Source organism: Chenopodium album, chromosome 21 (genome assembly GCF_948465745.1).
Source record: "Chenopodium album chromosome 21, dcCheAlbu1.1, whole genome shotgun sequence".
Taxonomy (NCBI): Eukaryota; Viridiplantae; Streptophyta; class Magnoliopsida; order Caryophyllales; family Amaranthaceae; genus Chenopodium; species Chenopodium album.
This window is the reverse complement of record NC_137854.1, coordinates 28,457,844-28,482,835: the sequence shown is the minus strand read 5'-3', so window position 1 is coordinate 28,482,835 and position 24,992 is coordinate 28,457,844. Positions and strand designations below refer to the sequence as shown.

Below are 24,992 nucleotides of genomic sequence, written 5' to 3'. Positions count from 1 at the left end.
TCAAACAAAATCCACATGGATATATTACCTCTGCCTTCTGAGAGATTGTTATATATTTTCGGGTGTACGGTACACCTAAGGGTATTTGTTTGTTCATCAAAGTTCTAAAAGTTTGATTAAACTTTTGGCAAAGAGCAAAAGAAAAATAGGGAGGATGTGTGTTATACGATGAAAATTGCCTAAATCACAACAAGATACTACGTACATTAATCTAGTCATGAGTTCATGACTCATAACTGAGGAATTCCAAGTCCATCAGCCTGATTTACATCCCATGTAAATCAACTGGTATTTTCGTCTTTTACACATTTATGTATGGGGTAAATGTGTCAATTCATGTTGAAGTTATATAAACGGTAACTTGATGGGTTTTTGTTGACTAACGGGGGAAATTCTTGACTAACGGCTTCATGAGTCAAGACGTTAGTTGTCCGTGAGTTTACTTTACCTTCTCAAATTGTTAACCCTGTAAACTGTAATCAACTTCAAAGCGAGCGAAATCATCTTCTCCAACCAATTGAAGATTAATTCCAGTTAGTGTAAGGCCAAATGTGATTTTTTTTTTTTTTACTTTCGTCCATTTTGAATCATTGTTCGTTCCCAGTCAAATCAACAAGGAAGATTGTGATACCAATTCCCCTAAACTAGTCCGCTCTTTGTCAAATCAATTGGGAAGATTTTGATGCCGAGCGATTCCCGTAAATTTAGTTCGGGGAATTACCAGGTTTCTGCGATCTGATTTGGCGACCTCGAATCACGGTAAGCTTGTTCATGATTTTGATTTTAAAATTGAATTGTGGGTATATTTTTTTTCTTGATTTGAATTGGAATAGTTATCCTATTTGCAAATAATTCATCGGCTAATGTAGGTTCTTGATTAGAGCTTTTTCGAGTTACACAAAAGTCGAAATCGTAATCGAGAACATATGATTTTAAGGGTTCAATTGGAACAATTTCTGAGTTTTTAAGGTCATGAGAGAATGAAATTATGGGACTCATTCCTCTATTTGAAGGACCATCTGTTTATAATTCAACCGCCAGTTTTAATTTTTTTTTGGTGATGAAGAAAAACAGGGGATGATGTAAAGAATGAGGTTTTTATGGCTAGGTGTTCGAATCCCTGTTAAAGTTTCATGTGACCCGTTAAATTTACAGTTACTAACGGCCAATTTCTCACTGTTGCGAAAATCCGTACAATACAATATAATACTCCTAAAAAGGACAGTATATGGCCCACATCAGCTACTGATTGACGAAATTTTGTCAATCAGGCTGATTGCCTGAGTCCGCCTCCTCATAACTCATGAGTCATAACCAAGTCATGATATTTTAAAACAACAAAAAGACTAAACTACCCTTGTCATCGTCATTGACTACAAATGCTGAGGCTATTAGCTATTAGCTATGTTAATCTCACAACCCTCTCTCAACTCTCCATCCTTGTTCAAGTGATTATGGTACATCCTTTTCTCTCACACAATCTCACTTCAAATTTTGATCTAATGTCAAAAAAAATAATACAATCGTTAATTTAGTATTGAATTTCAAATTTCCTGCCTAATTTTAATTATATATTTTGAATAATTTGCCGTTATTTTATGAATTTGATTAACAAATAGGCGAATTCAGAAGAAAGAGAAAAACCAAAATTGAAGCTCTACTCTTATTGGATGAGTTCTTGCGCCTGGCGTGTCCGTATTGCTCTCAATTTGAAAGGTCTCTCTCTTTAAATTTTTTATTTATTTTTTTCAGAAATTAATTTAAAATTTGTAATTATCTTTGAATAATTTTGTTATTCTGATTTTCTATGATTATGGACTAGTAATATTTTCCTTTTTATTTTGGTGCAGGGTTAGATTATGAGTACAAAACTGTGAATTTGCTAAAAGGAGATCAATTTAGTGAAGGTGAGATTCTAAATGTTATGCATAGTTTTATTTGTTTTGGGTATGTTTTGTTATTTTTAATGTGAACGAGCTCGTGGTGCATGATATGTGTGTTAGAAATTACAATGATGGAAACAAAAGAAAATATTGAAAGAGTATAATTTCGAGATGATTTCTAAGTAGTGGTTTCAATGCTAATAGTTAAGCTACCAATAGGCAATAGGCTATTTAACATAGAGTTAGACTATATCAAAGGTAACTGATTATAGAAAGATATTAACAGAAGATTGTAAGCTTGTAACGAGAGCAGCACGAACACTAAGACTGTTCCGGAAATCACCAAATAAAAGAAGAGACAACCCCTTGTGAAAATGTCCGTAATTTGATAACGAGAAGGCACATGTCTAGCATGTACTTCACCAGTTTCTTCCTGACAAAGTGAAATGTCAATGTGCTTTGTGTGTTGGTGTTGAACGGGGTTCTTGAAAGTTAAATGATGCTTAGACATTTCATTTTGGCGCGCATATTAAGGAGGTATAGTAAATGAAAGCAAAGACAATAATTCCCTCCCATTAAACCATCGAGTAATTGACCCATTCTGCTTTAAACTTTGACTATTTGACAACACACAGCGTCAGTGGTGGCAGACTGGCAGTGCATCAATGATGCCTGTGAAAATGAGTAAGGGCTAGAGCAAATGTGTTGGTGGTTGTAGAGGTAAATGTGGCGGTGGCGGTGATACCCGTGAAATAAACTTGATGAACAAAGAAGAAAGAGAAAGATGAGTTCAAGAGTCAGACTAAGAATTTGATGTGGGAGGGGTGGGTGAATCAGAAGCGTAGATGAAGTGTAAGGAGTAATCAATTAAAGCTAAAAGTAAATTGGAAATTTCATTTAATATAAGTTTGTTTTAATAAGGGTAAAATAGAAATTTTATATCATTAAACTTACCCAAAACAGAAACATGTCAACTAAAAAGAAGTTTCTCAAAAAGGAATACGTGTCAACTAAAAAAAACGGTGGTAGTATTGGATGGGGACATGGGGTTATGGGACATTAATTTGTAATTTGGTGGGATGGGATGTAATGTCGTGTGGGCCTATGTTAATCGGACATGACTAATATCACAAAGTGTCCGGACATGGGGCACATGTCCTATCCTTCACTGTGCACTTAGAAACTTCCATTAAGAGTGAGAGGAAAAAAGAGAAGAAACATGTAAGAAAAACATATCTTGTTCGAAAATCACCATTAATATAGATAAGATGGAGAAAAGAAGATTGCCATATTTTAGGAGAATTTCGGAGAAAAGAATTAAAATAAAAAAATAGGGGTAGACATGATGAAAAATTTAAAGCTTTTGTTATAATGCTTGGTTGCTTTTATGCATTTTATGTTTGTATCAAATTTCAATACATCATCAACATAAAGACATAAATTTATATCAAAACCCTTTGTAAATGTAGGATATATAATCTATCCAAAATTGTGCACATCACCACGAGATTAAAACATTTCTGCACCCTTATGGTTGCTTCATGTACACCTCTTCATTCAAATCTCCATTTAAATTATTGTTTTACATCTATTTGTTCACTACAAGAAAAAACCTTTTCGTAGCGATTATTCTAACATTTCTTATCGATTGTTAAAAAAAAAAAATCAACACAATATTCACTGTTATCAGAGCTTTTAGTAGTGTTTTTCGCTTTCACTGAGGTTGTCCTCATTAATCGACACGGAAAACTATATTTAATCATGGCGATTATGGTAGCGATTATAATTGCTACAAATGTTGAGCTCATTTTCTACAATTTTTTTTTTTTTTTTAAAAAAAAAAAAAATCCCCTATATATATTCTATACAAGATTCGAACATGCAACCTCAAGCCCTTATATTAAATGTTTTTCCCTATGTTACTCGGACTTTTTCATTTACCTCACGTGTCCGTGTCGACACGACTCGTGTCGGACACCGACACCGACACTTGGACACTTCATTTTTAACTAAAAACACAATTTTTTTCAAGAAAATGGGCGAGTCCAATACTTGGACACCCGCGTCTAATTGGACACTTCATCCGAGTCCAAGTAACATAGGTTTTTCCAATAAGCTATGAAATGTTTTTATGTTCTCTTTGTCAAACAAAATTGTAAAATCTAGTGTAAAAAAGGCTTTTTGTATCGATTTTTTGTTTTAGTAGCGATTGTAAACAATATGCTTTTCCATAATTTTATAAATGCGCAGAAAAAAGGAGAATAAATATCATTATGTTTTTCGTATCGATTTCATATGAGTTATGTTGATTGTAAAATGATACGGATTCCTCTACTATTTCACAAACATATGTGCATATTGTAGCGAATTTACAATTGCTACAAAAGTGGATGAGCATGCAAACCAAATAAATAAGATAAAACTATCAATACCTTATATATCCTATTCTAGCCACATTTATGTGTATTATAATAATATACTCTTTCTCTTTGTGTAGAGCCTTGTTTGAAATTTTGTATTGAATAATCATTAACATTCTTTTCACCTTTGGAACTAGGAGGCAAATTTGATATGACTCATTCATATTAATCATTAAAGACTCTTATCTTATCATTTATTGCTTCCTTTTAAGTGTTGCATGTCTTTGGCACATCATTCTCAACTTCCACATTGAGAATGATAAGAATTTAATTAATATTACCTTCTCTGTATCCTTCCACTATATCTTGGGATTTGATGAATTCCTACGCTAAATTCTTTACTTTTTTTTAGCTCTTACACTTCTTATATGATTACTAAAAACATTTGGAATTGTCCTTGCATTCATATGAGGAGGATTAGAACTTGTTTCTGTTCACGATGTTTGCAATGACTCATCAACACTTTTGGAATCACATTATAATTTTATGTAAAAAAATCAATCTCATATTCATCAAATTTGAGTCCAAAACCAAAAGCCTATAAGCCTTTGAATTTTTCACATATCCCACAAAGTTACTTTTCAAAGCTGACCTAAATTAGCTTTGTTAGGGTTAGGGACCTTATAACAGACAATCATCCCCAAACTCTATAATAACTAATGACAGGTTTTCTTCTCTCCATATATTGTATGGAGATAGCTTCATTTTCTTATAAGGAATTCTATTATGTACATGGCAAGATGTTAGTAACTTAGTAATGCCCTCACCCTTTAGGTTAGTAGATATGAAAACGGGAATATTATGTTCATTTAAGGCAACCACTATGAATAACATTGTCTCTTTCAATGGCTATCTCTGCTAAGGTTAAGTAAATCTTATGATGATTTCTGAAACTCAATATTTGCAATCATAATTGTTTCTATTTATTAATTTTTATTTTTATATTAGAGAAGGGCTTATGGGTAGTTCAAAAATTGGACACCAACTTTTTACTCATTGCTCACCCCTTTCCTTACATAAATGAGGCATAAAAGTTGTGAGAGATAGGCATTTTACTTTTCCGGCCTTCGGGTAATGCACACTGCTAGTTAACTCTTTATTTTTAATTTTCAATTATATTTTTTATTTTTATTATTTTTTTTATATAATTGATGGTGTTTTTCTTAGTGTCAACAACGCATTGTGGGTGCAATAAACCGTTTTCACTTTTTTTGATTGTCAGAGTTTCAAAAATTGAACCCTCTTAGTTATGTGCCGGTGTTGGTGGATGAGGACATAGTGACTGCCGATTCATTTGCTATTATAATGGTCAGTATACGCCGTCAAATTATTCAAGATGAGAGTTTGTAGCTCTTATTCTAGCATTTTGAAATATTTATTAAAGAAGCTTCTTAATTCAATACGCAGTATCTAGAAGAGAAGTACCCACAACATCCGTTGTTGCCCCAGAATCTTCAGAAGAGAGCTATCAATTACCAGGTGTAGCATAAGTTTTTTCACTAAACTTGGTAATTTGATTGCATATTTTGTGTCATGTATAAATGGTACTATGTTAGTATGGTCTAATAGAAATTAATTCACTCTCTTGTAGTCTTGTGTTCAGGCAAACATCAATTGGGTATATACTGGGTGCACTTGCTAGTTTTTTTAACAGTTTTCATTATAAACAATGTCATAATCGTTTGAATGCCTTTAATGTCTCTCTCCACGGTTCTTTGTTTCATTACTTTTCCAATCTGTGCTAGTTTATGTAGTGTATATCTTTTGTCTTTCTATATTATAACATATGCAGGCTGCATTTACCCAGATAAATTATTATATCATTGATTATCAAGTATCTCTTTATTTGTGTATGTATTTGTTGTTGTATTTATTTATATATTTATTTATAAATATTACTTTTTTGTCAGTCTTTTTTTTATTTTATTTTTTATTTTTTATTTTATTTATTTATGTTTCTATATGCCAAGCATTAAAATAGCAGTAACCTTGTCATCAATTGCTGATAGATTTCTTGTTAACAATTGTGAGGTTGCAACTAAATTCAATATTTCCGACTTTTGTAGCCTTTTTAGGAGCATTCTGCTACTATACCTATGTGCACATGAAACTTTTCGTACTTTCACCTTAAATAAGCCTTCCTCTGTTAATGTGGAATTCAGTAAACCTGGTTCCTTTTTGTATGAAAATTAAGATTAAGAGAAAGTGTGTAGAGAGAGAGAGCAAAGTTGAAATTAATTTTAAACATCTAAAATACAAAATTTTGCAATTCTTTATGAAAAGAAGGAGCATAAGTGTATAATAATAGATTAAGGCCGGACACAAGCTGGTTGAAGGATGACCCGTGTAGAATGGCTGGCCTAGCAGTTCAGGCTTATGTTGACGTGTTTTAATGGAAAGAGCACTTATTTTAAAATGATATCTAACTTTTCTCTCTCTTTTTCTAGGCTGCAAATATTGTGGCTTCGAACATACAGCCTTTCCAGAACTTAGCTGTAGCGGTTAGTCCTAATGTGTTTTCCGTTTTTTGTTATATTTTTCTGTTCTTTACAGTACCATTGTTTTCTTCTTACACTGTAGAGAAGCATATATGATGCATTTTCTCTTAATGCAGAAGTATATTGAAGAAAAACTCGGTTCTGATGAAAGACTTTCTTGGGTGCAACATCATATCAAAAAAGGCTTTGCTGGTTAGCCTTTACTTGCTATCCTCTTACAGATGTTTTATTTGTTAATAGTTTCTTTCTTTGTTTTAACTTCTGGGGTTACGGGTGGCATTCCTTCCTGTGAAAGGACCCTTCCCAAGAACTGTGGTGTTTCTTTGTTCCTTTTTATTCGATTGTTTTCCCTTCTGCTCTAAGATTTAATATTCTTGCATGATATAATTGCAATATGCTTATGTCAAGAACCACTATTTCTCACTTGAATCATGCCCTATTTTCAGATATGTTGTAGTCTGAAGATATATATCTGTTATATTCATGAAACTGTGTCATGACTCGTAACTTGCTGGGAACTATTTTGCTAGGAACTGACAACTTTTTGCAACGAACTAGCGTGGTGTTGATAAATAAAATGGAGGGAAGGTTGATTTGGATAAATAAAGCTCGAAGCTTTCGTACAATCGTTAATGGCTTTAGGCCATCACTCTCCAAGACTCTCTAAACTTAATACTTTCTGCCTAATTTCTCTAGCTACTGCCCTCCTCTATTTAAACTATTACAAGTACTACACAAATGGCCAAAGGCCTTAATTGCTATTTTACTACAACTTGTCCTGTAGCTAAATTACCCACAGTAAAACTCTAAAGAACACAGCCTGCCAAACAGTGGACCGTTGCTTGTGCTTGGGAGTGATTGTATGTTGCTGCTATTCTGTTGCCTCTGTTGTTTCTGACTCTGTCTGGTGGTGGGTGTGATGGGTGCGTTGCAATACCGCCCCCAAAAAGAGCCATCTTGTCCTCAAGGTGGGAGTCAAGGATTCATCGACATCGCAGCCAGCAACTCCCCTGCTGCCGTCCCCTCTAGTGCCATCAGCTCGCTTGCGTTGTCCGTTTCATCATCCTCCACAATTAGAACGCTTAGACTCTTGGCTGTGCAGACGTGAGTGGGACCCGTCCATCGGCCGTCGCACTTGAAACAGAGGCCTCTCGCCCTTTTGTCTTGAAGTTCCTTCTCAGTTAGGCGCCGCACCTCCCCACTAAATCTGGTGGAGCTTGGGTTGGTTCGATTTTGGTAGGGGTGGGTTGGGTGGTTTATCGAAGCTACAGAGGTTTGTGGAGTTTGGATGGAGTTTGCGGTGGTGTAGGACTGGTTTTGCTGGTAGTGAAAGGTGTTTGGGTTTGAGTTGAAGGGTTGTACGACTGGGGTTGAGGTTTGAGCATTTTGTGGGTTGGGGTTTGTGGAGTTAAAAGGCTGGTTGTGTGTTGTGTAGCATTGGGCCGGCCCAGCTCCTAGAGGAATAAGAGGGATAGAAGCTAGGCTTCTATTAAAATCAGAAGAGGGTCCATACTTAGGAAAGGCTCCACTAGGGTTCTTCATGTGACGGAAGGTTGATTTGGATAAATAAAGCTCGAAGCTTTCGTACAATCGTTAATGGCTTTAGGCCATCACTCTCCAAGACTTTCTAAACTTAATACTTTCTGCCTAATTTCTCTAGCTACTGCCCTCCTCTATTTAAATTATTACAAGTACTACACAAATGGCCAAAGGCCTTAATTGCTATTTTACTACAACTTGTCCTGTAGCTAAATTACCCACAGTAAAACTCTAAAGAACACAGCCTGCCAAACAGTGGACCGTTGCTTGTGCTTGGGAGTGATTGTATGTTGCTGCTATTCCGTTGCCTCTGTTGTTTCTGACTCTGTCTGGTGGTGGGTGTGATGGGTGCGTTGCACTTTTCAGCTTAACAATGGCAGCAGATAAGAAGTAAATTAATGACTGTAGTATGAAGGTGAAAATTACAGGAAAACAAATGATAATTTCACTTTCGAGAGGTGGATTCTCTCCTAAGTATGAGCTTTCGAGAGGCCCCTCTCTCCCAATAACAATCCTCACAATTTTCAACATTTCCTTATTCTTCCTAATGAGTCCTATTTATTGAAAATCCCTCTTAACAAACCTCTAGCTTATTCCCCAAGTTACTACTAATATATTATGACTAACAAGCCCTTCCCCTAATATTGATTCCTTGCATTACACGCCGCCCAAAATTTCACCTTGTTCTCATGGTGGATAGTAGCTGGCACTTGATTCCCGGCAGTGGCAATGAAGAGCTGTGTCCTACTTGTTGGCACTATCTTAACCAAGGTCCTGCTTCAATAAAGCTCTGAACTTGGTTGTTAACCACACCTTTTTATGGAGTTGCAAAGCTATTGTGCTGTCTAACTTCTGTGAGACAATATTAGTTGTGATTATGAGAACAATGCCTGTTTGGCATGAACGACCAAAGATGTGGCTCAATCCTTTCTTCTATTATAATAGACTAAAGTGAATAGAACTTAATAATAAGCATATTGGAAATAATATGTTAAAGAAGAGTGGATTGGAGTACCAAGGTATGATAAATACTCTAAAATACCTAAGACACCATTTAACTTGCTCTCTTGCCAGAAATTATTCTAAAAATCCAACGAGGCCTATAAACTTTGTTTGGCCACAATTTACTATAGTAAGATAGTTATCCAGTTATTGGTTATCCAAGCAAATGGGAATTACTTCGTACAATTAAATTTCTTATCTTACAACTGCCACTGCTACTCTACTTTTTGTTGTCATTTATTGAAGAGCTAGTATAGATCAGTCAGGAATGAGCATGTTTCTGAATGATTGTTTTTCCCTAAATTTCTGCTTGGCATAATCTGTTTACTTTTTATTTAAGTATTTCTACCTCATGTCCAAAGAATGGTTGAAGAAGTTGGTGTACATCTTTCAAATGGACAAAAATTGTTGTCAACTATGTGCAAAATTTTACCAGTCAATACATGCTGTGACAAAATTTTGAGTTTTAATCCATAGTATCCATATGTGGCAATTACATTGGTTTGACCCTTAGTTGTTTTCCATTTTGTTTTTAACTTCAGCATTGGAGAAGCTATTAGCTGAACACTCTGGCAAATATGCTACTGGGGATGAAGTTGCCTTGGTATGTCTCTCGGTCTCTCCTGCTAGCATTCAATTATAAAATAGAATTGCAATCTGATAACATTTCAATTGTTGAGCATTATCCTATTTTCCTACTGGGGATAGCGCTTATTTTATAGATTAAGGCCCCTGCTCCTCGAGTGAGATGATTAGTTTATGGTAGATGAAGGTCTGATATTTGATGGACCTATGCAATGTATAAAAAAGTTCAAGGCGCACTGAAGCGAGAGGGTTTCTGCTGCGCCTAGGGTCGCCTAAGGCGCGCCTGAGTGCGCCTCTTTGAAGTGAGGTGCAGTATATGGGCGTTAAAATTTTTTGCCTGAAGTTTGCTTCAAGTGTGCCTCAGGTGCGCCTCGTGCGCTTTTGGTGCTCCTCAGGCTCTTTTTGTGCGCCTAACCCAAAACTCCTCGCCCAGATCTAATTAAAGCACTCACCCCTGATCGCCTTGCGCCTCAGCGCCTAGGCGTGCTTTATCAAACACTGGACCTATGGTCATTTCACTATTTCAGTAATGTAATGCAGATTATTTGACTATATGCAGGCGGACTTGTTTCTAGCTCCCCAAGTAGCAGGAGCAGTTAAGAGATTCAACATAAACATGGTATTATTAGCTTTCTTCAACATCATATCATTTTGTTCATGTTTCATAGTCAAAGTGTGTTCTTTTTTCGTGTACTAAACAGATTGCCATTGATTTATATTATGGTACTTATTAATTTCCTGTAAAGCCCTAAATGTCTTTCTTGAAATGTTCTCAGGCCGAGTTCCCATTATTAGAGAAGTTAAATGGAGCATATTCTGAACTGCCAGCGTTTCAGAGTGCTGAGCCAGGAAAACAACCAGATGCCCCAGATCACGCTAAATCCTAGGTTAGTTGATTGATCTTCATATCAGTAAAATATACTTGAATGAAGAGAATATTCATACATGGAGCCTATGATAAAGAATTTCTATCAGAATCCTTCCTAAATCTAACTCAATTTGATTCTAGCAATACGAATTTACTAATTGATAACAAAGCGTGTGGCCTCAAATTTTAGGTCCTGTAAGATGGTGTGATTGTTTTCAGTTCCTCAAATTGGTAGTGTTGTTGTGCAATAAATTAGTTAAAGGAGTATCCTTCAAGAAAGTTGGGTGGCTTTTTTTATTTGTAATTTTTGTTTATTGATTTTTTTAATTTTTTATTATTATTTTTTGGGTGGGGGGGTCTAATGTAGAAAGAACATAATCAACAAGTTTTGAACGAAGGTCAAGATTCAACAGCAATGATGTAACATTCTACTCTAATGTATGAAGGGGTCGAATATAGATGTGGAGAAATTGCTAGAAACCCATTTAATTTAGAGTTGAAGAAACGAATTGCAGATCCAGATAGTGAACCCCTGACCTCACCCATTGCTCAATTTGAAGGATAAATTTGAATATAGGTTCAACTTTGGAAGTAGAGAGTGGCAAGTCAATTATGTTTGTATTTCTTATTCAGTTGGAGGTGGTACGAATCGATGATCTTTGTACAAAGCCATTGAGTTATTCCTTCAAAAGTTATGGTAGTATCAATTATACTTTGAGTTTATCTCAAAGAGGATGGCGAAATGGTGTAATGCAGAAAATATAGGACATTAGTTATTGATTTGTTGTTAGGATATGATGTTTTGGAGTTAGGTACTTGAGTTGTGTATGTGTATTAGGGAAGGGCATGGGGCAACTTAAGTCACCACACTAGCAATGACTGGCCAATAAAAAGTGAATTTTGTGATTTGATTGTCTGGAAGTGTATTTCTTGGCCAGGAAACGTTGTTAAACTTCTCAGCTTTTTGAAAGGTTCAAATGCTCAATTTAAGCAACTAGGAGAGTGTTTAGCAGTATAACCATCCAAATAAATACTCCCTCCGTTACTTTTTACTGGCAACAATTACTAAAAATGGCCGTTACATATTACTCGCAACAAACTTTTTTTTTTCCTTTTATAGAAAGTTTTTTAGTGTGATTTTACAGATTTACCCTTACTTTTTTTCTAAAACATCTTAATTAAACTATTAATTTTATCATATTAACTTAAACCTTAACATTAATTAATTTAACTATTTCCACCAAAATACTTCTCTCTCCATCCAAATTCATCAGCGTCTTCATCTTTTCCTCAAAAAAAAAAAAAATCATCATCTTCATCCACCACCACCACCACCACCTACCACCGATCTCCACTCTCTATTCAACAATCAAAGAACTTTCTCTCTCTTTGTTCATCTCCCCTCAATTCGACCGTCACCATTGCCGACTCGCCGCCTACGTCTCCCCTTGCTCCTAGCCGCCTCCGTCTTCTCTCTCTTTCAATTTTGTTTTTGTTTCGTCCTTGGTATTGAAGCTCAAATTTGAAGGTTTTATGGTCAAATTTAACCATGAGAACTCTAGATCTAGAGTTTTGAGGGTTAAATTTGACCAATTTTAAGCCTTAATTGATGATTGTGGGTTGCCATTTTCCTCAGGGGCGGGATTCTTGGGTTCTGGGTTCGCATTCTGAGGGTTGGGTTTCTGGGTTCGCGTTCTGAGTTGTGGGTTTTGGATTCTGGGTTCGTGGGTTGTGGGTTCGTCAGGTTCGTGGGTTGTGGGTTTGGAGTTGTGGGTGGTGGTGAGTTGTGGTTTTGGGTTGTTCGAATTTAATGGGTTGTTCGAATTTAATGGGTTGTTCGAATTTGGTGGGTGGTTCTAGGCCGAAATCGGGGGTGGTGCTGGGTAGAAATCAAATCGTGGTTGTGGGCGAAATCGAGGGTGGTGCTGGGTCGAAATCGTGGCTCTGGGTTTGCGTGTGGTGCTGCTAGGTGGTGGTGGTACTGTGCTAGGTGGTGGTGGTACGGTGCTAGGTGATGGTCTTGCTAGGTGGTGGTGCTGCTGCTAGATGGTTGTGTTTAATTCAATTTTTTTTTTTTTTTTCTTGGTTGGATTAGTTTTAAACACATGCCCTTATTTTTTGTTAATTACCATTTACCATCTTCTGCCTAGGAGTCCGTTCCTGCCCTCAAAGTTGCGAGTAAAAAGTAACGGAGGGAGTATGTCAGGATCCGAATGATGACCAAAATGGAATTGGGAGATTATCATCCTTTGTAGAATATTGATACTCATGCACCAAATACCTCCTCATTTTCTCTTTTAGGATACATGGAAAAATGAAAGTGTAAGTTACTGTTAGATTAGTTTATATCAACAAATAAAATGTATAGATACACATAGTATATTTCGTGTTTTTTTGGTGTTGAAAGTTGAAAGAGCCACAAAGGCCAAGGAAGTAGACGGGATTCGATTGCAAGTCTTGGGTACCACAAAGGTGTAAAGCCCAAGGAAGTATACTTGAAATGCATTTAAATTCTTGTCAAATCTTCATTGCTAATGTTCTGTTATTTTGGCTCAACATTTTGTTCATTAAGACTTGTGCTGTCCATCTGAATTATCTCCAATGCATTAGCTTCAGTCTGACTTTCTGTTTCTTAATCCTACTGTTTGTTTTAATTATGTATATAAAACTATCAGACTTTTAATGTTGTAATACATTCAACTAGCACTTTAAGGCCATGCATCTTCTCTTTTATATTAATCAACCCCACCTCCAACATTAGTTATCACAATAGCCATACCCAACAAGCCAACATGGATCAGGATATGATGTGTTTTTACAAAAGGACCCTTTTGGATCATATTAATCTTATCGTGATCATTTTTAGTTTAGTTGGCTATATTCTGGTATATAAGTATAAAAGCATTACTATATCAGGGAAGGTGACAGGTTTCTCGGACATCCTAAAATAGGTTTTGTGACTATTAATTCCCAGTTCTTTACTAACTGAACTGTCATCTCCAACTTTAATTTGCAGTTTAGGCCACTTGTATCAGGACTGTTACTGCTAATCTCCTGAAAGAAGCAGTATGGTGAATGTTGAAAATGTACCAGCTTGTTGTAGTCAACTATCGCAGAATGTTCAGATTTTATCTCGTACAGATTTAAGCATACTGTAGAAAACAAAGAACAACAAATAAGAAGGGCATTTGTAGTATTTTCTGCCTTATGGAATATAAATAATGCTGAAGGATGACAGTTGTAGTTTTTTCTGCTTGTGGAATAAGAAGAGTAAATATGAAATATATGCTAGATTACTACTTTATAAATATGGGGAAGTCTGCACCGGTGTGACTGTTGCTCCAAACTAATGACACAATAATGTTATATTGTCATATAAATGAGGCTTTGATGAATTTCATGTTGAATGTCTAGCTCTATTGGTGGGAGTTGGAGCCTAGGGAGTCCTATATGATCGCAATTTCTAAGCTTCACCCTAGTGCAGATAGCTGGACCACCGCTTACCCTAGCTTCCGATCTTCGTCTTCTTCCTCCATTACCACCACTGCATCTCTGCCGCCTCACAAGATACCCTTCACAACATTCTCAAATAGGCTTGTTCAAAAACTGATATCCAAATCCAATCCAAAAATTTCGGATATATGTATACATTATCCAATATTAATTAAAATTTATTATGATTATTTTCTAAATTTTACTAATTTTATTGTTTTTTTTATCGCTAAGCTGTACTACATATTTTAACAACATAATAGTTTTTTTGCAATAAAAGTTAGCATCAAATATATTAAGAATATTGTAATAAGTTAATAATACATGGTTAGTTTTATGTTTACAATATAAAAATAAATATATATTTCACTATTTCAGTCTTTATATTTCGGATATTGGATATTCGAAAATTTGAAACTCAATATCCAAATCCTCATTCGATATCCTCTTTTTTCTGAAAATTCAGATTGCATATCTAAAAATTCGAATCGGTTGCGGATCGGATTCTCGGATAGCTTTGTATAGGCCTAGTTGTTGCTATAGGGAAGAGGTCTTAAATAAGCGGTCTCGTCATCTACAAACTTCCGAAGAAGGCCTTCTCCAAACTTTAATCGAAAGCTGCTCCCCTTCCCGATTAAACTTTGATCATCAACGACACTCAAATTATTAGTCGTGCTACATCAGCGTGCCACTATTGAATCCTTAGCTAAAGTCAACACACTGATTCTGATAAAATTTGGGCACACGTGTAAGTTTATGGACCTGAATGCTGTACAACAATTTTATAATTTCATATATTTCATTATAAATTACAGAAACAAGTTTGTGAGAGATCATGTCTCTCACTCTCTTGATAGAACCATTGGTGGCCTCTTGATAAGCTTACCTATTTTTTTACACTTGTCTAATACGGAGTATTACATGTTTCTAAATATATTTACAACACATATCTTTGATATTTTGCAAGATCTTTCTAGATACAACATCAGATGAGTTTTCTACTCCATTCAAGATTTTTCATTACACGTTTAGATTTTTCTAGATTAATCTCTAATACTCCTCTAATCTTGAAAAATCTTCATTGAAGGGTTTCAAATTTGATTTTTTTTTTGTAGTTTTCCACTTTTGCCCATGTCTTGACTTGCTTCATTTTCTATATATATTGTTGATCTTTTGTGTTGGTACCCATATTATCAACTATTCCAATTTGTTTCTTCGTCACATCTTGTTCATCTTCATTAATTTGTGTTGGTACTCATGCTACGAACTTGCTCCCCTAATTGGAACTCATGTTACCAACAATTTTACTTTATTGGTGCTCATGTCACCAACCATCTTCGTTGATGCTCTTGTCATTAGAAAACTCTAATAATATTTATTAAGATGTAGTTTAATCTTGGTTTTTCTATCAAATGTTCCTTCAACTTAATAAACCCGAATGTCATACAACAATTTTATAATTTTATAAATAAATTTCAAATAAATTTTACAATTTTAGAGTTGTTGTTTCCTATTCTCTAGATTTTTCTGTACGTCTAATAAATATTTCAAATTTCTACATCACATATCATTGATATTGTAGAAGATTTTTTTAGATACAACATCACTTGAGTTTTCTACTGTATTTAATATTTTCAGTCATCGTATTTCGGTACTCCGTTATCTTGATGTCGTATTATTGCCGCCAGTAGTGAGGTTGACGATGAAGCTAAAGAAATAAGATGCACTAATGAAACGGAGTTACAATTAGTGCTAAATTAGTGGAGAAAAGTTGACTCAACCAGCGGAGAGATCTAAATTGGGTTAATCTGGAAAAGCCTTGTGTGATTTGGGTGCAAATGTGAGTCTTATGCCTTTTTTGATGTAGCAAAAGTAGGTGTAGGCAACCTTTCTATTACAAAGCCGATCGTTTTACCAAGTTATCCATAGGGAAAGTAAAAGACATTCCTCTTAGAGTTGGCACCTTTTCCATTGACTTTTATGTGTTAAAAATAGATGAAAATGAAAAAAATTCCATCATTTTGGAGACCTTTTTTTGCTATTTTTAGGGCAATCATTTGTTAAAAATAAAGTGAACCTATAATTCATTTTAGATAATATATAACACATTATAAATCATAATGTACATACAAGTATTAATAATGAATTTAAATAATTTATTTCATCTTCATTTTTTCCATTAATAATTATTAACATTGAAAAGTTGTGATATGAATCAAATTTGTTTCTTCTCAAAAATCTTTAAAAAATACGCCTTGAAAATGAAGCAATTTTGAGCAAAATTGATTCCCTGGTCAATTAATTCAAGTACATCAAATTATGTGCATATCGATTATTTGCAAGATACTCAAAACGCATAATAGGCATAGTATTTACTAAAACCTTGTATTGTTATCAAATCTTCTTATCTTAACCAATGTTCAATTCTTAACTTTTACTTTAAGGGTTGACAAATGCCTATTCACTATCGTGGACAACAAAATTTATATAGAACAAATCCAAGATTTGGGAGAGGGAACAAAAGAAAGAAAACACACCATAATACACGGGAATGAAAAAAACCTTTGGAAAGTTTGTGACTGGGTTCAAACTATTTTAAATGATGGTTTGTTCATTTCTTTATATCGTACGATTGCTTATGACGATTCATGTTAGCCGGCTCGAAATCATTTTGGGACTAAGGCTTTCTTGTTGTTGTTGTGATTGTTAGAATTAGGACTAAGGGGTGGTGTAATAGTCAGCAAATTGGTCTAGGAAGCAAGAGTGGGAGGAGAGGGGAGGAGATTGTTTTTAAACAAAGGAAAACATGTAAATTGCTTATATAACAATATAAAATAGGCACTACCAATAGAAAGATACCTCCTAAAATTGTATCTATCTACTCTTGATTTAACAAAAAGGTAGAATTGTTTTGAGTAAGAGATAGTTATGACTATACTTGGCAACTACTCCTCCATTAATTAAGAAATGAGATGTATGTAATTGTAAAGATTAAACATAGTAGAAATATTTTGTATTGTCTTAATATTTAATAACACCAACTATCTCGTGATTTTGTTTAACAAAACTCAGTAAAGCAGAAACTCAATGAAAACTTCATACACTCAATGTTTACTTCACCCTACACAAGGGATGAATACCATACACGAGTCGAAAAATAATGTTCATAGACAATCTATCTCATAGATCCCCCGAAAATAAATGGGATATAAACCTAAGTAGGGAATTAAAGGGGTGCTATGGTTTTTATTTATATTGGACATTAGCACCATAATATATAAATTCTAGCAAGAAACATACATTTTGCCCATGACCAAAGACATACACACTTGATAACTAAAGTAGTGCATGAGGAGCATACGCTCAACTCTAGCAACAATCTCAACTACATTATGACATTATAATTTTACTTATTAATCATAATATCCAATTCCAATACAAGAAGAAACGAACATCTGATGATCTGCTGCAATCACTTCAATACTTGGTGCAACCAGCAGTGGAAATGATGGATTCCTTTCTCAATTGGCATCACATATCTTCCACTACGATATGCTGGTGTTTCCAACCCTTTTTGGACACTTTCACACAACACCACATCTTCTTTCTGCAATTTTACACCACAATTCTCAGTTAGATATTTCCTTATTATATGTCTAAATGGCGTGTCGACTGTCGAGTCATTCTGGGCGCGTGTAGCATCCATACTAGGGTATTTTAGTCATTTCACACGTGATATTGGTCATTGAAGGTAGATTTTCGGATTATACTTGTTAGTTTTTTGTTCAATAACATTATGGAAGTACATAATAGCAATAGAGTTAGAGTACATGTCATGTTGGCATTATTAAATCTCACAGCGGTATAATATATAAGTTTATAATTGGGAGTTTCACATGTCTATATGTGGTTGTGGTTATTTAACGCGTCTATTACATATCAAGGTGCATGCGTGTGTACCTAATTCTAAGTGCACCAAAAACTCGTTTTTTATGCATAGTAACGAACATTTACGGTTGCACCTAAGCTTTAAATTTCTGAGGTAACACTGCCAAGTTTGCACAGTTACTTGGCCCATGAAAAACAAAGTCACATGTTCTTTTTTTAACGTACCTGTACATTATCATTGATTGCAATTCCCTTCTCGATGTAATCCTTGTCGTCCTACACAAAAATTATAATTTAAATTAATTAAAAGAAGAAAATTTCAAGTAAATATTTTGACCAAATAATAATGTTGCAGGAGAAGTATTTTTACTAAGCATAAATATGTTTCATGGTATCAATTATGTGACACACAAATTAAAAAAAAAAAATACAAGTACATACTTTGAAAAATCAACTTTCAATGGTTCCCAAATATATCGACCCAAAAATTTACTATGAATTTATTTTCTTGATTGACTATTCATAAAAATTCATTATGAACTCGGATTGAGTAGAACAAAATCAATTTTGGTGTTACACCCAAATATGACTCGAACCAAATCAACTCGAGATAAGCTCAACATTAATGACTTATTTTCCACCGGTAAACATTAAACACTATATTAGAAGTTACACAAATGAAAACTTACCAGCTTTGATTTTTCAATGTAGTAGTCCACCACTAATTTGCATTTCCTTGGTCCTAATGGAAGAATGTGCATTGTTGTCATCCAAGGGCCATACCTGAAAAAGATAACCACAAAAAGGGTCCAAAATTTTCAAATTAGTAGCCAAAATGTCATTATCAAAGAGTGTTTAAATGACTCCACCATTACATGAAAAGGTAAGAAGAGTAAACCAAATGTGTACCTTTCCACAGCAAAGTTAGGGTATGCAAAAGCATAGAATGCTTGAGATCCAAGTCTATTAAAACCATTGTTTGAACTCCCTGCCACTCTTTGAATCGTGACGTTTCCGATCATCTAAAGATAATCATATAACATTCAATATTTAGTCCATAACATAAAAATATATACAATAGAAGATTTCAATACAGAAGTGGTGCACTAAAAATTGTAAGGAGTAACTTAGTTTAATCGGCTTTTTTGTACACATAAGTGACATCTTAGAAGGATCCTCATTAGAATATATGTAACTAGGTAAGAACTAGAGTGAACTTACATCAGTTTGGTAAGTATCAAAGTCGAGTTCAGTAGCATAGTACTTGTGTGCATAAGGAACATGGTACGAGCTATCCAAATAGTTGTCACTGAAAATCTGAATTCAATTACAACAAGAAAAATCATAGAATCAAATGTTAGTCGCGCGATTAAACACATAACAATTCTACTAATCTAACATTAAATTGTTAATAAGAGAGTAGACTATCAATATTATACCTTCCAATTAGATTCCATTGGAAATTCACTCCTATTGATGAACTGTAAATTAGGGTCAAAAGCATGGGCCTCAACATCTTCAGCACAACTACCAAGCCATTCAGATCCAACATCACCTACTTCAAGGCTTGATCTGTCCAAACTTATGAGTATAAATGGGCCCCATACTGCAACTTTCAGGGGTACAAGCCCAAGTTCCTAAAACATGAATCACCATTTTTAGTTTTATAAACTATAGATTAAAATGGATTGAAATCAAATGCTTATAATACCTCCGTTTCATAATATTTGCAACATTTTTTTACGCATACTCTATGACATCTTGTTGCAAATAATTTGAAACGGAGGTTGTATTTGTTTAGATTAGATTGGATACTAATTAAGTGATTAAGACCACATACATCGGGATCAAGTGACTGTTCTTCGGTTGCTTTGGAAGCTTTTGTAAGCGATCCATTCATGCCAAATACCCATCCCTACAAAAAACAGAAATGCATTGACAAATTAGCACATGTATTTAGCAAAACTATAGTAATATCGAAGATATCACAATTATTGGTTTTTCATTCAATGTATTGCTAAATGACGCGAAATAGAAGTAGAAACTTACATGGTAAGGGCACACAAAACACGATTTTTTGCCACTTCCACAAGCAAGAATCGAAGCACGATGGGTGCAAACGTTGTGAAATGCATGAACTTTTCCTTCACCATCTCGACACACCAAATATTCAACATTTCCTAACCTGTTTAAAACTCATATTAGCATCTTTACCATTTAAGAAATTTTGCTATGATTTACAATTAAGCTTAAATTTCAAGATGAAATAACGAACGTACGTTCCGGTGAAATATTGGTTAGGCTCCTTAATTTGATCACTGTACCCTGCGAGTAGAAGACCAAATTTTTAGCACATAATAGTAAGTCCCTTTCAAAAAGAACATCCAAATTCTTTTTTAAGAAAACTAGTCCTTTTGAAATGGTTTTTTCTTTACTATAGTTCTTAAATGCTCAAGCATGAATCATCTAAAAAAATCGTAGCTAAATCAATTATAGATCCCATATGATACAAAATGCGAAAGCACAAGTAACACAGGAGAAAAGTCCTTTAATCATCACTATATTAATGAAAAACTTCTTTAATTATCGACATACCAAATTTGTAAACATCTTCATCAGTTTCAATATTTATTTTGGTTAGGTGTAAAAAGAAGTTACAAAGGGTAGTGATGTAGACGTGATTTGATCTCGGATCATGAATGCCAGTTCACAAAACTATAACTATCCAAGTTAGTTGATATTCACATTACATAGTTTTATTTAGATGGTATCATCATCTTAATCTAAGATCTAACATTATAACATTTTTATGGCCCAACGTTTATATCTTGGCTTGATGCCGTTGACCTACATAGTCCAACTTCTAAACCAAATACAAAATTGTCCATGATTAACTCGATATGTGAGGTGTAATGAAAGTAAAATTAAAAAATCGTATACATGGCTATCATGAGTCATGACCCCTGTTTTTTAATAAGTTGGCAATTGGCATGATTTATTTTTAATGTTATCATGGATTGACTATTTTTTTTATGCTTTTCAATGGCTTTTAGAAGTTTACACAAGTATGTTTTTTCGAATTATTAAATCACACCCACTTTAATATACAATTAGTTAATGCTATGGATTACTCTAACACTATCTGTAAGTGTTTTTTCACACATGTATTTTTGTTTTTAGTTACTTAAAATTATGTAATAGAGTTTAATATTATAGAAGTAAAAATCAAGGATTCGAGAGAGATGAATCTAACAAAATTCTACGTAACTACATATTTTTTTTAACCATCATAAAATTTGAAATAGAGTAAATGGATAGTACGGTGGAAACATGCCTCTAGGTTAATTGTTTGGAAGGTGGTACGTATATGTAATTAGATGTCGTCTATATCCATTATATTGCCTTTATAATTTTGTAGTGCCGTGTGATAAGCAAAATGAATTATTTTATTTATAAGTTATACTCCGTACCACGCAACGAATATCCTATTCGAGCTTTAGGTACAATTTTATAAGTCTTAAGTATAGGTAGATATTAACGGATAGCTATCTTGAATAGCACAAGCTTTATAAAGAATGTTCACGGTCTCATCGAACTAATCTCGCCTACATCAGTGTATTTAAGTAGATCTTTATTCAAAAACCTAAAAAAAGAAACATGCATGCATATAGTTAGTGAATTAGTGTCAACTAGTTTTATTGATTAATGTATGGTTAAAAAATAAAAAGTATATTCAAGTATCGTCTACATCATTGCCTCTTGTAGATCTTATTAAACCGAAAAATAAAAAAATAAATTAAATAATTTTATTCAAGGACTTGTGAAATGGAACCCCTGGTTCAGCCACCTCTGTTCTCTATCTCCTGATTTCTTCACCATGCAACCACCACCTGACCACCTGGCCTGCTGTGACTAGCTTAGGCCACTACCACGGCTTATTCCTCTGCCACCATGCAACCACCACCTGACCACCTGGCCTGCTATGACTAGCTTAGGCCACTACCACGGCTTGTCCCTCCACCACCATGCAACCACCACCTGACCACCGTTGTCTCTTTCGTTGCAACTACTAAACTCGGTTGACATGCCGTCAAACCGTAACTAAACAATATTATCTTTATTTCCTTTTTATTTTTTGCATTCTTAAACATTCCTATAAATTCGATATAAATTATGTGAAATTTTTTATTGATTTCTGTACAACAATATTTCTAAATGAGTTTTTTATTTGGTGGTCCAAATTTCAATCTTCATTTTTCATTTTTAAATAGCCTGAATCTTTAGAATCAGAAATAATTTAGTATTTTAATTATTACTCTTTTTTTTTTTTTTTTTGATGAAATTTTAATTATTATAATTATTAGATGATAATTCAAGTTAAGTGTAGCAAAAAAAAAAAAAAAAAAAAAAAATGATGATACAAAGTAGTACTTCGTCATATCTCATATGCATGTCCGATGTAAAGGGTCCAAAATTGTCAAATGATGAAGTTTATATTCTCAAGTAATAATTAAATTATACTTTTTCACTGTCCAAATTTTGTTCTATAACAAATAAATTAGCAAAAATAAGACTTTTTTTTTTTTTAACAATATAAAATCAACAAATAAAACATAGTATTAAGGATTTTTAAAAAATTAAAGAAAAAAATATATACCTGCGACTTGCCATCCCTTGTAAAAGATACGGTCAAGTTCATGAGCATAGAAAGCAGGGTCAGTATACCAAGAGCTAGGAGGCGTAAGAGCATCCTTAGCCGGAATCTTCGGATCGAATTCCTGGACAAGTGATTGAATCGACGGCGGAGTAGTGGTGGTGTTTAAAGAAGGAAAAGCCGGGGCAGCGACGGCGTTAATGGTTTTATTAGGGGTACGAAACTTAAGTACCGGATTATTAGTACTAGTTTGTGGAATTGGGACTATATTATTTGAAGTATCATTGTTTGATGATGAATTTGGTATACCACATACAGTTGTTGGGTATTTCAGCAACATTGTTGTTGCACTTGCTGCCATATTGATATTATATGATGATCAACCAAAAATTTCACACTTTTGTTGTTCTAATTTTTTTTTTAAAGGAAGTAGTGTGAAATGATCAACAATATAGCTTAAGCTTAACTTAGCTTGTATAGTTCAAGCTGTGCGCATTTTTTTAGTTCGCTCTTATATCCTATTTATATAAATAATCCTTCACCCCTGTTTCACTTTAGGGCCCTCGTGGAAGCTTCTTCAGGTTTCTTATTAGAATTTTACTATTATTCCGTTTTAAAATAATTGACACGGTTTGATCAGATACATAAAATAATTGTATTAAAATTAAACACTAGTAAAATTTTGACATTTTGAAAATACATACTACCTCCGTTAAATATTATGTGCAACTTTGGAATATTTTATATCTCACAAATAATACCAAAGTTGCACATAACAATTAACAGAGGTAGTATTAATATTAATTTAACAATAATTTACATGATATATTGTTTGAAAACATTACATAGTAAAACATGCGGTCAAAATAAATATAAAGTAGATTTATAGAGTAATAATATGTCAATTACTTTGAAAAAGAGAAAGGATACAAAATAAAAATGAGGAAGTACAAAATATTAAATATTAGTATAATATTCCCGTAAAAAAAAATTAAAAATTAAAAAAAAAAAAAATTAGTACTTCCTCCATCCCCTTTTGATAGTTTTTTATGGACAAATTTTAGTCCCAAAATGTTCACCCCATTTGCTTTTTTCAACAACTATTAATATTAATTTTTTACCAAAATTTCCTCCAATTTGCAACAATATATGTGCAAATTTAACTTTTCTATGTAAATTTTGTTTTTCTATGTACTTTTATTACTTTCTCTTTCTACTTTTTCGCGTACCTAATGTCAATTTACTTTTTCAATGTACTTTAACTATTTATTTTTGTGTTTATTAATTCCCGTGAAAAATGTCCATAAGGGACCATCAAAAGGAGATGGAGTTAGTATAATATTGTAAAAGTAATAAAGGTCCAGGTTTTCAAAAAAAAAAAAAAAAAAAAAAAGTAATAAAGGTCCAGAAAACCAGAACTTTGGAGGGTCTCTAATGAATGACACGAATTTTATTATTTAACGGTCGAATAATATTAGCCCAAACTTGGACGAGTAGTAACATTTTATCACAACTGAATTTAACGTAGTCAGACTCCCTCCTTAGTCTCAATTTTGTTGTCAAAATTTTCATTTTATGACGTCTTGAAATATTTGTCAAAAAAATTTAATATGCTGCTGAACTTTTTTTTACTCGCTTGTTATATTGTTCAAAAATAATCTAAAAAACGTAATTCCTTTTTTTCATTTTGTAAAGATAAAAATAATATACTTGTAGAATCGAAGGAGTACTATATTTTGAAAAAACAAGCAAAAAAAACAAAGTTTGCCAAAACTTTCAAAACAACACTAATATAAAAACCATCATGATTTGTACAAAGGAAATAAGGAATGATAGTATTTTTTTTTTAAATGAAAAGCTTTAATATCTAATTTTTCATCCATATCATTATTGTCACAATATTTAATACATGCAGTTAATCGTACGCGTATCAATACTAAAGTTGCACATAATAATTATCGATGACAATATATTTATTTTTAAAAAAAAAATTAAAAAAAATAAAAAGATAATATTTGTTCAAAAAAAAACATTAAACAAATCAAATAAAATCATACATAAACATGTCTTGCCTTATAAGTACATATTTATTAAAAGTTTCATTTGCATTAAAATTCATTTAGACTCTGGATAAGGACAACATTAAAAAAAATGGATTAAGGT

General features: G+C 33.7%; 2 protein-coding genes across 4 annotated transcripts; one reads left to right on the top strand and one right to left on the bottom strand.

Annotated features, from left to right (window-relative positions):
• The first annotated feature begins 1,318 nt into the window (after positions 1-1,318).
• On the top strand, positions 1,319-14,778 carry LOC145601045 (glutathione S-transferase 2-like). 3 transcript variants are annotated; one of them, XM_081656962.1, is made up of 11 exons: positions 1,319-1,457; positions 1,620-1,716; positions 1,851-1,907; positions 5,526-5,611; positions 5,711-5,782; positions 6,751-6,804; positions 6,918-6,993; positions 9,885-9,946; positions 10,487-10,546; positions 10,704-10,814; positions 14,754-14,778. In XM_081656962.1, the coding sequence occupies exons 1-10, from the start codon at positions 1,380-1,382 to the stop codon at positions 10,812-10,814; spliced, it is 753 nt and encodes a 250-aa protein (XP_081513088.1). In that variant the 5' UTR covers positions 1,319-1,379; the 3' UTR covers positions 14,754-14,778. The 3 variants fall into 3 exon arrangements, with proteins under 3 accessions (XP_081513088.1, XP_081513086.1, XP_081513087.1); XM_081656960.1 differs by lacking the exon at positions 14,754-14,778 and adding an exon at positions 13,812-14,027; XM_081656961.1 differs by lacking the exon at positions 14,754-14,778 and adding an exon at positions 12,946-13,532.
• Positions 14,779-17,359: 2,581 nt separating this feature from the next.
• Positions 17,360-23,324, bottom strand: LOC145602423 (choline monooxygenase, chloroplastic). Its single transcript, XM_081658614.1, has 10 exons — positions 22,833-23,324; positions 20,455-20,500; positions 20,225-20,360; positions 20,016-20,090; positions 19,615-19,812; positions 19,397-19,492; positions 19,085-19,197; positions 18,865-18,958; positions 18,401-18,451; positions 17,360-17,894 (listed from the first exon to the last, which is right to left on the bottom strand). The coding sequence occupies exons 1-10, from the start codon at positions 23,188-23,190 to the stop codon at positions 17,760-17,762; spliced, it is 1,302 nt and encodes a 433-aa protein (XP_081514740.1). The 5' UTR covers positions 23,191-23,324; the 3' UTR covers positions 17,360-17,759.
• Positions 23,325-24,992: the final 1,668 nt, after the last annotated feature.